Consider the following 17,019-nt stretch of genomic DNA (forward strand, 5'->3'; position numbering starts at 1 on the left):
GGGGGGATCAGGCCCCATAGATTAATTCCTGATCTGGTGGCAGCGAGAATATCCAAGCTGGTAGTGAGCTTGGGGGAGTTTCAGGTAAGCCCCCAAACTTTGGACGCAAAAGTCCAGGTTTGGGACAGGACCAGACTGGTGGACACTAAAGTCCAGGTCTGGGACTGGACGGCTAGATTACCACACCATCGGTGTGTAGTGAGTCGGCGTGGCTCCCCTCCGCCCCGGAGAGGGTCGAGCCCTGGTGAACTCTTGTACAGTGTCCATGTCGTAACAATGAATAACGGATATTCTGGACCAAATCTTGAAATCCTTCTCAAGCAAAATTTCTGTTGATGAAAGCTTTGCCTGAGTAAGGATTGCAAGAGTGGCCTTTGCCAACATCCTTTGCAAGAGTCACGGGGTGAGAGGCCAAGTTCCGTCATGGATTACAAATTGACTAAGAGCAAGAAAACACAGAGTAGGAATCAATTATTGGTTTTCAATATGGCAATCGCTAACTGCCTTGAAATCAATGGACTTAAATACATGCTTAATTGGGGCCTTAGAAGTTAGAAAGATAAATGTTTTCACCTTAGAAACGTTTCTACTATATTCAAAAAAGAATGGAGGCAGTGGTGTATATTGTAGTGATCTATTGCAGGCATCTTTACTGTATCGAGTCCGTTTTGGGAGCAAACCCAAGCACGAACAGTAAAGATAGTCTGCGATGATTTGAAAGGCCGCTAAGTAGCCTAGCATTTATCAAATCTACTAGTAAAGTCCAAGAATGTCCTGACTCAGTCTCTAAGAAATGAGCAGATTTTCAATAAGAGGGAAACAATAAGTGAACATATGCTGGCATTTAAAATAAATTGTGTAAGTGCAAAGAGTTTATGTTTCAATCCACATCACTGCCAGGTCCTGAAATAGGTCAGGGAGCAACGACCTTCTGCCTCAAATGAGATTCCAAAGAGGAAGATTTCCATACTGAAGGTCAAGCTTTGCAGTGAAGAACCCTCCCCTCCCCATTGATTTCAGTTACATTGTCCACATACTTAAACAAACAAACAAGGGTATTTTGTTCCATACCTGCTCCAAAGGCAAAGAAGAAGCTCTTGTCTGTGTTCTGCTTTAAAAGGGCCATCACTCTTTTCCCCATCCTCTCGTTCCTCTTGTAAATGAGCTCCTGTCGGAAGTAGCTGTCTATCTCCTGAGCCGTCACTTGCTCATGTGGAGGAAGCGTTGTGTTGATGAGGTTAGGGAGCTGCAGTGGAAAGAAATACTGCAGTTCAGATACAAAGGCAGACAGAGGGAAACCAGGGGGCTTGGGACGGGAGAACATGAAAAAAAGCTTGAGTTGGTTCAGCTAAGCCTCCAAGCATCTGACACCCTACTTTATTCCAAATTAACTGGAATTAACATTGGAATCTTAACCCAAGATTATCTTAGCTGTCCAAACTTCCAGGCACTGCAGACATGGTGCGCAACCCATGTCAGATTGCAGGAAATTCCCCAAGAACATGCCTTTTTAATGTTGGCATTTTTACTGGTCTGGGACTGAACTGGGAAGATCAGAGGAGAATGTGAAACTGGAAAATAAAGAGAAGGACAAAAAATGAACAGAATTTCACTGGATTTCAAAACTGGACTCGTTTTGTGTTTGTTTTGAGTAACTATCTGAGGATGCTGGAGAGGCCAAAAAAAAAAAAAGTTATTGGCTACAAGAATGAAAGGCACAGCAGCTTTAGATCTCAAGGAAGGGGCAAAGGCCATCAAAGATTCCTATCCCCTGGACTGGGTTTGAGTAAATAATGGCCATTCTGCATCTGGCTCTCCACTGTAAAGGAAAGCCATAAATCAATTGGTTCTACATAAATACTACAAGCATTTGTATTTCCTTGTACACCAAGATTCCATATTTAATGGGTATCAGAACAATGGAGCTCAGCCAGAGGTGCGAGAGCTTTTAGAAGTTCAATTGGGCAATGAAATGATATCTTGGCAGAGCTAAGAATGTCTGAAGGCACAGTACCTAGAAGTTGAAAAAATCTCTCTTCTCCACCCATTGCCCAAAGGAAACAAAGGCCGTATATAAGCATACAGATCCTGATCTGGAATTAGCTAAGATGCCTCCAGAGCAGGTCCATCAGTGCCATATGCAAAAGACTGACATAGAATCGGCTATGTCGGATGGTGGACCCCGTCACTCCACCCGCTTGGCAAGCCTAGCATTGATGCTAGAGCTAACCTTGCCCACCCGTCAGGAAATACAAGGACTTAGGGGTTAGGGTTACATGTGATTTTATGAAGCTCTGGCCCAAGCAGAAAGCTAAGTGCATCATATTTCCACCCCACCTGCATAGACCCAACTATAATCCAGCCTAGTAGAATGAAGATACACATTGCCTTGTTAATTGTATTTAATTTTTCTCTTGGCCTGTCATTAAACTATCCTTTGCTCATCTCACCCAAGATGACAATGAACAGATCAAACAGCAGATGACAAAAGGACCCAGATTTTCTCCTCCTAAGCTGGAACGGGTTTGTTGAAGCCAGAGCAGTCATTTAAAATCAGGCATTGGGTTTCCTATTCCCTTTCCATTCTCCTCCCAAAGAACAAGAGGAAGGGACACATTTAAGAGTCATCACTGGCAACACCATGCCGGGTCCTTAAGCACATTATAAATTATTCTATTTTTAATGGCCTCCACACTTTACATGACTGCCCTGTCACTTGGGAAAGTGAGGGAGGAGGGCGAGGAGAGAAGATAAATGATTGAAGTATGCATAGCTACACACAGTAGTGCAAGCACTTTCCGAGCCTCGGCGTCTGCTCCATTAATCATCTCCACTTCTTCCAGTATCGCAGTTCCTTTCTACAGTTTGTGACATACGCCATGCCTGGCTCGAAGGAGGCAGCTGCTCCTGCTGATTTATGGAGCCGTTTGCCTCCTTAACCACCAGACAGGGATCAGGAACTCCAGAAACAGTTGCATGCAATTAGCAAGCTGTTAACCGTCGTCAGGAGTTAATTTTTTTTTTCAAATTGTTATTGTAAAAGCGCAACCTCAAGAATTCAGCAAGGGGATTGGATGGCCCCTGTTAAGTGTTCCCTGGAAGGCCTATGAAGACTTTTTGTTTCGATTCAAGATAAAGTAGATATAGCTCCACCTAGTGTGCATGCATGTGTACTATGCCGCCAACCCCTCTACTGGCTGAGCTGTTAGAAGAGAACAGCCTACTAATGCTACTAGCTAACAAGTTGCTTCTGTAGCTTTAAACAGTAGTGACAGATGCTGAGAGTCCTGGGTTTGATCTCTGCTGTTGAGCTACACAAGCAGAATTTAGATATTCAGGAAACCCATCGCCAAACAATATACGGAGAGAGAACTCTTTGCAGGAGATAAGTGGGAACTGAGTGTGAAGCCTTTGCAAAGCATTCAGCCTCCTGGGAGTCCTATTGATCTGGGGGTGGGCACCAGAGTGGGGTACAGCCCAAGAGCAGTATGGTTTGACTGCAATAATTTTGGAATCTGTGATCACACTGTTTTTTTCTGGCCGGCTGAATATAAAGTTGGTACTAAAGGAGAATACAACACTCTTCTTCCAGAGTCAGAGCGTCCACACATGGAGTAGTTAATTCAGTTTAAATTCACACCCTACTTTATTCCATATTAACTTTCATGTGTAGACAAGTGCTTCGCTACATGTGTAGCTCTACCCGGGTGAACACTCCCAGTTAGAAGGTATGCAAAAAAAGTTTTGCATGTACATAAGAATTTGCACTATTGGGGTTCTGCAGCCATGGCTGTGCAACACTGAAGTCAGTGGGAGCTTTAGGAAGGATGGCACAATGGTTAGGACGCAAGCCTGAGACTAAGGCCATGTCTACATTCACAGGATCCTTACAGCTGTGCCGCTGTATGAGAACTCATGTAGTAGCGTTATGCCGACAGGAGAGAGTCTCCCACCAACATAGCACTGTGCACATGAGCGATTATGCCGGCAGAACTTATGTCGCTCAAGGGGGGGTTATTTCTCCTCTCCTCGTTAGATGACCTGCGCTGAAGTCCCTGCTCCACCACAGACTTCCTGTGTGATTTTGGACAAGTCACTTTGTCTCTTTGTGCCTCAGTTACCCATCTATAAAATGGGAACAATAGTGCTGGCCTACCTCCCAGAGTTGTTGTGAGGATAAATGTTCTGCAGCAAGATTTAGCCATCGCCTGGATGTGAGGAACTAGAGAGAGTCAAAGAAGATCCCTAGGTTACAGGCCTGAGTAGGGTGACCAGACAGCAAGTGTGAAAAATTGGGACAGGGGGTTGGGGGCAATAGGTACCTATATAAGACAAAGCCCCAAATATCGGGACAGTCCCCATAAAATCTGGACATCTGGTCACCCTAGGCCTGTGTGACAATAAAGGTTATCTAGAAATAAGCTGGGTTCTACCACAGCGGTCAGTATAAAAGCCTTTGCATAAAGCTTCAGAATGCCAGCTTGGTCTCCGCATCTGTATTGAGGCAGAGGAAGCATGTTACATTAGCACAACGTCCTGCAGTATCATCATTGGGAAGCAAAGCACAGAAAGGGATAATGGCCTAGCTCCTGCCATAACGGAATTGAGATGTTATAAACACTGAAGTACATTATTTCACAGGGGTGTTTTGGTTTTTTTGTTTTTTTTTTAATGTTTAGAGGAGTTTTGGGACTGACACAAAGAATCAGAGATTTACCAAACTGGCCTGAAAACAATTACCTCAGACACGTGTAAGTGCAGACACGTCAAGCCAAATTCACTGGTGATTAAAACAAAGCAGCCCAACCTATACTTATGGTCTTTTTACAGTCTCCAGTTAGTTGTTTTTTCCTGCCACAATAGAAATGACTACTCCTGAGCTCATCTACCCCCGTAGAACACCACTGACCACAATGGAGCCTCTCTTGATTCACACCAGGGTAAAATCAAAATCAGGCCCAGCAAACACCAGCATGGTGCAATTTTCACTATTGAGACAAGCTACATTTAGATCTATTTCTTAAACTACTTACACCCTATTTGGCTCCTGCTCTAGTTACTCTGTGTGGACTAACTCCATTCAGGTCAGTAGCCTTGCACCAGTACGGATGAAATCAGAATCAGGCCTTTCTAAAGTCACAGATGAGTTTGGCCCAAAGTCTGTCACGGGAATTGGGTCTCCGTATATCAGTCAAGTACAAAGAGTGCAGGCTCCCGTTAGATGTTAATGCAGGAACATCTCTGACCCGGGTTGAGCTGTGGGTGAGACTGGTGGGGTGAAGATGAGGAGAGAGTCAGGGTTATTGCCCTTCAAGCTTTATTCCATCTATGATTCAAGAGGACGAGCCCCAGAAATAAAAATGGGACAGGGACCCAAAAATTCTTCTCAGTTATCCCCATGTCAAAACAGAGAAACCCTACTGAAGACATCCCAGTGTCTATGCAAGTGTCATTGCTGCCAGCATATGCACTATGGAGACCATACATTCCCTTTCCAGAGGGGGACATTATTGGTACAACACTCAAACACAAACCTCAGACTAAGCATTTTCTCCAGGCCAGGTGGTCCTTAGGGTTTTCCCTAAGAACCTGTGTCCCAGATGCTAGTTCCCTCTCTCTGCCTCAGAGAGGTTCCTCCAACCCCCTTTATAGCCTGGTTGAAAGCTAACTGAATTCACCTATACTATGGCTCAGCAGTAATCCCACTTCACCTGTATGTGGGGTTCAAACTCCTGATTCCTACCATTTGGGCACCACACACACACATATACATACACACAAACACAGTAATGTACAGTACCTGCCCCAAACACTTCACAATCGAAACAGAGAACTTGCGTGGTATCCCCATTTTACAGTCAAGGAATTGAGGCAGAGCGAGATTAGGTGACAAGCCCAAAATCAGAGAAAGTCAGTCGCAGAACAGGGAATTGATGATCATAGATCTCCTGAGTCCCAGTCTTAACCACAGGCCATCCTTCCTCAATTAACAGGACATGTCAGAGGAGCCCTGCCTCCGTACGAATTATTGCCAAGTCAGCGAGATAAAAAATCATGAATCAAGCCCTTCAAAATCATAAAGTCTGGCTTAAAGAGTATGAGATTTTTTTTTAAAAAAAGATCACCACTTTTTATTGGCTTCTGGGTTTTGAGCCTTTAGATGTCACATTTCCTAGCTTTTCTCTGCAACATAAAGGCTAGATCCTTGCTATATTGAAATCCAGGGCCTTACGCAAAACACCAAGCACCAGGAGGCCTTTGATTAAAAGCACAGGAATTGACAATGCTGCTCAAACAGGATTCTAAAAACCCCAGGGAGAGTTCTAAAGGCTGTCAACCTGTCATAGTATGTAAGATTCAAATTGAGCCCAGCTGAGCTGCTCTCAATTCATACCAGTGTTTTTCAGCAAGAGGCGGACATTAAGTTATGGTTATCATGGCCTATACAGGGAAGGGACTCTACTGCTAACAAAGGTCAATGGGGCATTGCTTTTTTACTCCAGTGCTACAAAATATACTACTTGGAGTTGGAAGACACCTGTTCTCCTCTGATTTATGGACATTTCTAACATCTGGCCGAACAATCTATGGTTACTTTAGCCTGTAATGTGAAGAATTCCAATTGTGCAAGCCAAATGGACTGTGAGCATAAGAGTAGCCAAGAGAAGGATAAAGCCGACATGGGATTGTGGTTGCTGAAATGATGACTGTTGCTGACTCAACCATTTCTGCTCCAGGAGCTATGATTTTCCTTCTGAAACGGCCCTCAATAGCCAAGAAAAGAGGTGGCTAATTAATCTGGTATGGCCCAAAGTTGGCAGCTTCCAAACAGATCAACTCTGGGTCATTACGCAACATGGAGAAAGAAGAAACCGTAAAGGAGCCATGCACATTGGTGTGCTGCCCAGGGCACTGCTGCAGATTAACACCCTGCCACCAGCCAAATTTATTAGTGATTTTTAATAGGAAAAATAAAACACCAGAAGGCTAACGGGTGTGTGAAAGGATTTTCTAGGCAAAGTGAGAGAAATCAACGCAGTTACTCCTTCATCTCACTCAAAATCTGCTCTCCTTTAAGCAAGATGGGGTCGATTATCCTACATCTGCCTGGCATGGGGTTCTTACGTCTCAGGCATCTGGAACTGGCAACCATTTAGATACTGGACTAGGTCTCATTCTATGCCTCTATTTACACGGGAGGTGGCTTTTCACACCCACTTTGCACAGCTGTAAGCAGTTAAGCACCATGCAGGGCTGTGTAGAACTGGGATAAGGCCTGAGGAAGCAGCAGGCGAGGTGTCTAGGACGTGTCTAGGACGTATCTAGGACATGCTGGAGGTGGAAGGGGGCACAGCCAGAGCAGGTAAGCCAGCTTGATCCCACCAGGGGGATCTTCTGACATACAGGTTGCTGGAGAGGTTTACAGGAGCCTTAACATGACACATAAATCTAGCCCGGTACTTGCATTGACCAGAAATCTCAAAATACTAAATGCATTCACGATTCTGCTAATCAGATTTCAGTCCCACACACCCACCCAGCACAGAACGTCATCTCAGGCAGGAAGTGAGCTGGCAGTACTGCAAAGTACAGGGGGCACCTGCCTGCTCCCCTGCTGACAAAATGGCCTAGTTAGTCGGGAATGGCAGGGGGAGTCATACAGCGTGGGTTCTGTTCCTGGCTCTGCTCCTGGGACCTTGGGCAGCTCACCTCTCTCAGTGCTGCTATTGAGACCAGGGGTATGTCTACACTATAGGATTATTCCGATTTTACATAAACCGGTTTTGTAAAACAGATTGTATAAAGTCGAGTGCACGCGGCCACACAAAGCACAATAATTCGGTGGTGTGAGTCCATGTACTGAGGCTAGCATCAATTTCTGGAGCATTGCACTGTGGGTAGCTATCCCATAACTATCCCATAGTTCCCGCAGTCTCCCCCGCCCCTTGGAATTCTGGGTTGAGATCCCAATGCATGATGGTGCAAAAACAGTGTCATGGGTGATTTTTTCTTTAGACATGAAAAGGGGAGGGCTGATAGAGCTCAGCCCCCAGTTGCTATGATGAAGACGGTTACCAGCCATTCTGTACCATCTGCCGGGAATGACCAGGAGTCATTCCTATTTTTACCCAGGTGCCCTGGCCGACCTCACCTGAGGCCAGCCAGGAGCACTCACGAGCTGATGACGAGGACGCTATCAGTTCTTTTGTACAGTACTGTCTGCCACTGGGGGAGGGGAGGGAGAGGATGCTGCTATTCAGTGCTGCAGCATCGCGTCTACCAGCAGCATGCAGTAGACATACGGTGACACTGAAAAAAGTCAAGAAACAATTTTTCCCCTTTTCTTTCACGGGGGAGGAGGAGGGTAAATTGACGAGAATATACCCTGAAACACCCCGGACAATGTGTTTGACTGTACAGGCATCGGGAGCTCAGCCAAGAATGCAAATGCTTTTCAGAGACTGCGGGGACTGTGAGATAGCTGGAGTCCTCAGTACCCCCTCCCTCCCTCCATGAGTGGCCATTTGATTCTTTGCTTTCCGTTACGCTTGTCACGCAGCACTGTGCTGTGGCTCTGTCTATCATAGCCTGGAGATTTTTTCAAATGCTTGTCATTTCGTCTTTGTAACGGAGCTCTGATAGAACAGATTTGTCTCCCCAATACAGCGATCAGATCCAGTATCTCCCGTACGGTCCATGCTGAGATCTTTTTGGATTTGGGACTGCATCGCCACCTGTGCTGATCAGAGCTCCACGCTGGGCAAACAGGAATGAAATTCAAAAGTTCTCGGGCTTTTCCTGTCTACCTGGCCAGTGCATCGAGTTCAGATCGCTTTCCAGAGTGGTCACAATGGTGCACTGTGGGATACCGCCCGGAGGCCAATACCGTCGATTTGCGGCACACCTAACTCTAATCCGACATGGCAATACTGATTTCAGCGCTACTCCTCTCATCGGGGAGGAGTACAGAAACCAGTTTAAAGAGCCCTTTATAAAGGGCTTTGTTGTGTGGACGGGTGCAGGGTTAAATTGGTTTAATGCTGCTAAATTCGGTTTAAATGCGTAGTGTAGACTAGGCCCAGGTGTTTCAAACCTGTTGTGTGGTGCAGGCCGACATCCATTTTCATGGGGCTGGGGGAACAAATTCCACTAGCAAGGGGCATATTTTCAGTCTTCTCTGCCTCTTCGGCAAAGTCAGCTCGTCCTGCCCCACCCCTTCAGCTGAAAAGCAGTTGGAGGCCAGGCTGGCTAGTAAGTTTGTGTCCCTTTTCCCTGGAGACAGCAGTAACAGGAAAAAACAAGGAAGGAGGAGGAGGTGGAGGAGAAGGCCCTGCTTCGATGACCTTGGTGTTGCAGGGCTCAGTGGCACCACCAGGAACCCTATGGGAGGGAGAATACAGAGGTGGAAGGAGGGAGAGAGAGAGAAAGACAAGAGAAAGTGGGGAACGGAGTGAGAGAGGAAGGGAGTAGCAGTTGCTGTGGGGAAAGGGGGAACTCTAGGACTCAGTGTCTGTGGCAGGCTCAGAGCTCAGGAGTGCCTGACTCCCAGGCCTGTGTGCCAGCCACTAGCCCACACTGCTCTAATCTTGTTTGGCCTCTTAGTGGCACTGAAACATCTAGATTTAGAAATCTCGAATATATTTTGGAATGCAGATGGCAGCAAGAGCTGGGGAGGGAACTCAATGCTCAATTACTCCTTCTCCAAGAGCAGAACGTGACAGATCTCACAGACCAATTCCTCCCTCTGCCAGGGGGTCCGGGGAGAAGGAGGGCAGCTCTTGGACTGATCCCACCTCTCCAGCAGGCTCTGGTCCTAGGAGAAGCCCTGTCTGGGTAGAGCCCAAGACCTCCACCAAGCACCAGCAACCTCAATGATGCTCCATCCCAGCAGAAGTACCCAGAGTGGAGCAGTTGGCTTGTTCAGGGTTGGAGTTATGACCTTATAGAGACTGCAGAAAGTCTAATGCTATTTCTGCTCATACTGGGCACCGGAACCAACCCCCATCTCCCCTTCCCCACGGTCATGAATTTAAGCTTAACGGGAAAAGGAGGGGGGAATGGCTGCAAACATTGGCCATGAGCCTCACAAACACCTTGAGGGGGGAGATGTTTATTCCTTTTTAAAGGCTTTCAATGAATCCTGCAGAAGTCATGACCTCCGTGTATGTTTTCTATTTATTTTTCCACACCAGTTAAATAGTCACTTTCCAAGCACTTAAAGGAAAAAGAAATCAACATCGGCCCCTGCCCCCTTTTGGCAGCGATGCCAAAATATGCAGCCGGGCCTCCCTATCTGAATGAGTGTTTTGATTAAAGAAGTCTTAACAAAACATAGTTAGAACAAGGAGCGTAGCCTCTTTCTGCAAGCTTCACCCAAGTATGCAGTGTATACTTAGGGGTGGATTACTGGGATTCGTGTATTAATTGAATAAGGATGACAAGCCTCCAGCATATGCAAATAGAGGGTTAGGTTTCAGTTTCGAGGGTAACCTCTAATGCTTACTAATATCCCCCCAAAACCCCCAAAGTTGTGACTGTTGAGGCACACCCTCGCAAGCTGCAAACATCTGGAAAAGTTCATGTTTTTCTATTTTTCTTCAAAACCCTTTGTTTCCTTTGACAAAAAGTTTCTGCTATTCTGACACTAAAACCATTGCCTCTGAGTTGCCAAGATTCCCAAGTGAGGATCCTGATCAAACGAAAGAGTGTGGCAATAAAGCAAGGAACCTGTGGCCAGGATTTTTTTTCCCAAAAGGTATTTTTCATATTACCCTGTTCTACAAACTGGGAGAGCAGCTGGTTGATAGAGGATACAGGCAAAGGCTCAGGCTAGGATGGTTTTTCATGAGTAGGTGTTGTCTGGGCTCAAGGGAAAACGGCTGTGTGGTTTTTTTATATCTGTTTTGAACAGGCAGGAAGTTTATAAACAAAAAGAAATACTTCTTCACACAATGCTTGGTCAACCTGTGGAACTCATTGCCTGGTGATGTTGTGAAGGTCAAAAGAGTAATGGTTCAAAAAAGGACTAAGTAAATTCATGGAGGACACGTCCACCAATGGCGTTTAGCCAAGATGGTCAGGGACGCAGACCCATGTTCTGGATGTCCCTAAACCTCCAACTGCCAGAAGCTGGGACTGGATGACAGGGGATGGATCACTTGAAATTGCCCTATTCTGTTCATTCCTCCTGAAGGGTTTGGCATTGGCCACTGTCAGAGACAGGATACTGGCTCCATGGGCCATTAGTCTGACCCAGTATGGCCGTTCTTATGTTATTACAGTGTTTGTGGCCAGACTGGATGTTTATATAAAGTTTGCAACCTGATTTTAAACCAAACAAAAAAAGTGTCATCCAAAAGATCCAGTTTGTGAGAGGTCTGTCAAATTCCATAAAAAACAAAGATCAAAATGCAGGCTAGGAGGAATTATAGATTAGGGCAACATTAGAGCTGAAAACACACAGAGACACGCACTTCACCCAGCCAAAGTGAGATTACTCAGATCTGGTACATTGGTTGGATCCAGTATGGAAGTTACAGGTCTTTTGCATGATTCAGGTCCAGGAAGAGTAGAATTTATGACCCCACCAGAGCATGGGATCTGAATTGACACGATGGCAGTTGCCCAGAAGAGTCCAGCCCTAGAGTGCAGCAAGGACAAGATAACTGGCCTCTTTTCTCACTTCCAGGAACATCTGCAGCTTAATAAAGTTTTGAGAGTTTTGGTATCATGAATTGTTCTAATGAAACCCAGGACTTTGCACCAATTCAATTAGAATCAGCCAGGCAGCCAGACAAACATCTGCTACACCCTGGACAATACCTCTTGGAAGATATAAGATTGGCAACTACTTTTTCAGGCCAGGATTTTGCCCTAGAATTTCAGGATGGGGAATGAAGGAAGCAAAGAGTCACAAAAACTCCCTTTCCCCAAAGAGAAATGCTTGAAATGGTCTCACAAAAACCAAAATAGCCTGATTCTCCTCCAGTTCTACAGGTGGAAACTAGGAGAAACAACTGAAATCAATGGTATTATCCCAGGGTAGATCAAAATGACCAGTTTCTGGGCAGACAGAGTTGCATAGGGTATAAATCAACACAGGATTTGACCTTAGTCTATAAACAACTGTCCCCAAGGTGATTAAAATCTGTGCAACAGATTCTCAGTTGATGTAAGTCAGCATAGCTTCATTGAATACAACAGATCTACATTGATTTACACCAGCTGAGGATCTGGCCGGCAGTGTTCAAGGAACGTGTGGAACTCTGGTCATTCTTGTGGAATGCGTGAATTCTAATCCTGCCAAGTCAGGGCAGTCAAATGCCTTTTTTTCTCTCCTTTTCTTTTCTTCTTCTTATTTTTTTATAATGAAGTGACAAAAATGTCCTCTGGCTACAAGACAAAAGAAAAACAGCATCTCCCATAGTCAAGCCACAATATAGTTATAAAACAAATAAGTCCTTCCCATTTCACTTGAACAAGTAGGATTAAATAAGTCCTTCTAAGGCCAACCTCATAAAACCAGCTCCTTAAAAACAACGGACTGTTCAAATGCTTTACAGCAATTTATACAGGGCTGACAGATACTCTTGGATTCCAAAGACTTCTTAGGTCTACTCTAAAAAGTTTTGCCAGCATGGTTGTGTTGGCTTGGAGTGTGGAAAAAAAAACACATGCCCCCCAAAATACCACACATGCACCCCAACCAAGAGAGTCACTTTGGCAAAAAAAAACCCATGTAGATACAGCTTATACTGGCAAAAGACTCATTCTGCTGAGATAGTTCATCATTCAAGGAAGTGGTTTAAGTATGCCAGGAGAAGAACTCCACCAGTTACGTCAGTATAGATATACTGGCAAACCCATTGTTGTGTAGGCAAGCCTGCACTCTGTCTCTTTAGAGCACCTCTTTAAAGTTTGGTCTCATAGTACTAAGTAGACCTAGTCAAAATTTCACAAACCAAAAAAAAAAAAAAATACATTCTGAACTTTGAAAGGTTTAAAATAAACAACAAAAAGTATTTTTTCAAAAGTTGTAGGATGAAAATTTTGAAATTTAAATTTTTTGCCCCTGAAAAAAAAATTTTTTTTGGACCAATGCTATTAAAAAGAGTTGGACCCCAAGCTGAAAATTGTGGATATGGCTCCAAATGTCCAAAAAACACATGCATGGCCTTGCGCCAGAGTCTGAGATTGTTCAGATCTGGTATTTTGCTTTGACCCATTGTAAAAATTAGAGGCCTTTTGCACATTTTGGCTCTGGCTCTGGGTTCTTGTTCCAAAAGCCTACAAAGTTGGAGGGTCTGAGGATCCAAAGTTTTGATTCGGGCACAAAGTGAAGCAGAACTTGTGATCTCACAAGAGCACGGGTGCTTCTGAACTGACTCTGCAACAGTGTATTTGCCCCAAAGTGTCCTGCCTCAGAGTGCAGAGAGAAGCAGATAGCTGGCCTCTTCAGGTCACACTCAGGAGCATGAGCTGCCCTGGGCAATCATGTCACAATTCAGTTCAGCTTTTCTGGTCACTAGACATAATGGCCCAATCATGGGAGATCTACTGGCTTCCATAGGTGTGAATGTCTACACAAGGGCTCCAAGATGGATTCTTTGTCTAGAACCTGACCCAGAGCTCCTTCGGGTCAACACCTGTGAAGCCCAGTGCTCCGTGCAGAGCTTCATTGGAAAGAGTAATCCCTTTTAAAGGAAAGACAAGACGCTGTGCCAGCTTGTCTAAGCTGCTTATGTCTGAAGGTGATAAGATGATTCCAAATGGTCCCGTTTCAATAGCTGCGCATTTGGTGTGCAGATTTATTTTCTTTACCTTGATAAAACTTCATTCCTCGGACAAATCTGGGGCCTGCTTATCAGTCAACACTCCACCTAATGGTTTCAGCTGTACAGTGTGTATTTATTGTAGCTGGGGCATTCCACAGATAGTTTTCCTTGACTAGCTTTGGAAGCGAGCCAGATATTCAATTGTATTTATCTAGCACTAGAATGGAGGCAAATTAATGAGGTGATTCATATTATCAGGACCTTTACATCTTAAAGGACAGGTTTAAGCGCAGGATGCGCTGATAACATTTTTCAAGAGATATGTAACACAGCCAAGTGATTTATAGACAACAAATATGATGTACAGCGACACTCAGCAGCTTTTCTCTTTGGGGGTGGAGCGGGCAAGCTCCTTTGATGTGACATAAATTTTATACATCTTAAATTTCATATGATCAGAAGCATGATACGCAGCGCATGCTGCCACAGCACTTAACGCCAGCTGCATAATTTGCTGGGCCGGATTAGAATGAAATCTAAAGGGAGGGCTATGGGACCTAGTGAATACAGCACGGGACTCAGGATGTCTATTCCTGCCACTGGACAAGTCATGTCATGTCTCCGTGCTTCAGCGTCCCCATCTGTGAAATGGGAATAATGATACCGACCTATTTTGTAAAGCCCTTGGAGATCTGCTATATAAGATGTGAATTATTATTGTTCGGGAGAGTGCAGAGCCTGAAACTGTGCACAGCCACTATACAAGAGAGAGACTTCTCCCACTGAGTGGCTGCACAGTGCAGGCCTAATCTTCAACCCATTCAAGTCGATGGAAAGACACTCCAATGAGTTCAATGGGCTTTGGGCAAGGCCCAGTAAGGCTTGCAGTTTGTAAAGGCACGTCTGTGGGAAAGGTGCTACATAAACATAAATTATGATTATTGCATTGCCCTCATCATAAAACAGCACAGGCACTTTATTCAGTGGGATTGAGTTCAACCGCAATTGGCTCCAAAATGCAGTGTAGAAGTGGGGACTTATGATGGTGCCGGATGAGCACTGCGCTCCACAGGGGAGCACACAAGAGAAGGCTGAGAATGGAGAAGGATACCCGGACAGGAGATGTGGGAGGAGGGACTATGTGATGTTGAAATGGAGTCTAGGGGGAAATAGGAAACCAGTAATGACAGGGGTAGGATGGAAAGGCAGACAAAAAGAAAAGTAGACCCTCCTATTTATCCCCTCTCAATACAAGAGCAAAGAGAAATCCAATTACACTGAGAAGCAATACATTTCAAATGGACAAAAGGAATTCTTTGATACACAAATTCCGATACAATAAGTTAACACACATTGGCCATTAACACCTAATTAAATTCAGACATAATTCACTGGTGGAATTCCCTGTCACAAGATACCACTGAAGCCAAAGAGTTTATTGGTATTAAAAAAACCTGTGTTATTCCATTTATATGAACAGGGAGAAAAGCCACACTTACATCAGATTGGGAGGAAAATAACATAACGGATAAAACCCCAGAGGGTTCAGATCTTAAAACAACGTACTAACTGCCTGAAGGTGGGAAGAAATGTCCTCTAGAGGCAGATCTCAATTTTATACTAGAAGATTTCTTCCACCTTCCTTTCATTGATCCAATTTGGTCGGGCTACCCCCCTTAAATCCTACAGTACTCTTCCATAAAGGGGAAGAGAACTTTTTTTTAAAGTCTAGCACGAAAGCAGAACATTCCTACCCCATCTCTGTTGTCATAGTATTTTCATTTCAGTATCATTTTGACTCTCTGCCCAGAAAGTCCACCATAAATCTTTTAACTTAAAGAGTCACAGAAGGATCAATTGTTAGAAGAAGGGGGTACAAGCAGGAGATACTTTTCCTTCTCCACTTCTGTGTCATAGCCTACTTGAGTAAGCTTGGTCCTGTTACATTTTATTAAGTTTAACTAAGGATTTATGAACTTGGAGAAATGGTGCTCGCCATACAGAGGGCAGCGTCACGGAACTGCAGGGAGGGCAGGCTTTGCAGTTCTCCCCTTTTTTAAAAATAGATTTAAAAAAGAATATTATGGCAGATTTATTTAGGGCTTGGGAACGCAAGGGTCTCATCTGAATTTACTGAGATATGGCATAGCAATGAGGCGTATTCTATACATGTTCTCTCACCCAGCTCTGTCAAAGCAACCTGACCCCCAACTGCAGCTTGATCTAACAGTCTAGCACAGCAGGTCCCATACCGCCTGGGCAATGCACCTCAATACCAACATGGAGTACCCTCTGCTCTTCCATTCCTGAAGGAAGCAGTGTCCGCTGGCACCGACAAGTTGCAGGGTGCTTTTGTGATGTGGAGACCTCATTTTATTCCAGACTGCACTGTAATCCACCTTTGAATCCAGGTTTCCAAAGGAGACAGGTTGTTTGTCTATCATCTACTTAGGTGTCAATAATTGCAATAATATTAGAACACCTTATGGTTTCTAGCAAACAGCTTCTACCATCCCTGTGAGTAGGGCTTTGGAGGCAGGAGAGCCATTATCCACAGCATTGCTCTCTTCATCCAAGCCGTTCCCTCTCCATGAGTTTCAGCAACCAAAGACAGTAGTGATCAGGCAAGAGGGAACACTATCTGCCCAGAACCCTTAACACCCTGAGCCAGTGTACCCTATGGCCACTTATGGACTAAGCCCTGGCATAGCAGCATAAAGCCATTGACTTCAGTACAGCTTTTCTAACTTACACCATCTGATAATCTGGCCCATATCTACATAAAGCACTGCCAACAAGCACTTTAATGGGTTTATCCTCACAACATCCCCGAGAGGTAGCAAAGTACTATCGCCCCATTTTATAGACGGGAAACCAAGACACTGAATGACTTGCTCAAGGAAGTGTGAGATGGGTCAGGAAACTGAACCCATGTTTCCATTGGCCCAACCACTGGCCCATCCTTCCTCTGTAGGATAGATCTCTCTCTGAAGAAACCCAGATGCATCTTAAATCTTGGGTAAATTATTATTCTGCATGGCAGCATGACCTGCAAATGTTAGGTAGCTGAATTACTGCTCTTGGATATTAACTAGTGCCTTACCAAACAACCCATTCTCTCCAATACGGTTTTATTTCCAGGTGACATTTCATAGTACATTTAATTTAGTACCAGTTGCATGGGCTAGTCTAGAGCTCTGAAATCCTGTCCCAGTTGTTAAATGTTACAGAAGAACAGTACCAT

General features: G+C 44.7%; 1 protein-coding gene across 2 annotated transcripts in view; it reads right to left on the reverse strand.

Moving 5' to 3' along the window:
- Positions 1–17,019, reverse strand: part of TRABD2B (TraB domain containing 2B) — a 447,226-nt gene that overhangs the window by 169,783 nt on the left and 260,424 nt on the right. For both annotated transcript variants that reach the window (XM_032805060.2, XM_032805059.2), the window contains exon 4: positions 1,072–1,246. In XM_032805060.2, coding sequence (XP_032660951.1) covers positions 1,072–1,246 — 175 coding nt within the window. The remainder of the gene's footprint in view (positions 1–1,071; positions 1,247–17,019) is intronic.

Source organism: Chelonoidis abingdonii, chromosome 7 (genome assembly GCF_003597395.2).
Source record: "Chelonoidis abingdonii isolate Lonesome George chromosome 7, CheloAbing_2.0, whole genome shotgun sequence".
NCBI classification, from domain to species: Eukaryota; Metazoa; Chordata; order Testudines; family Testudinidae; genus Chelonoidis; species Chelonoidis abingdonii.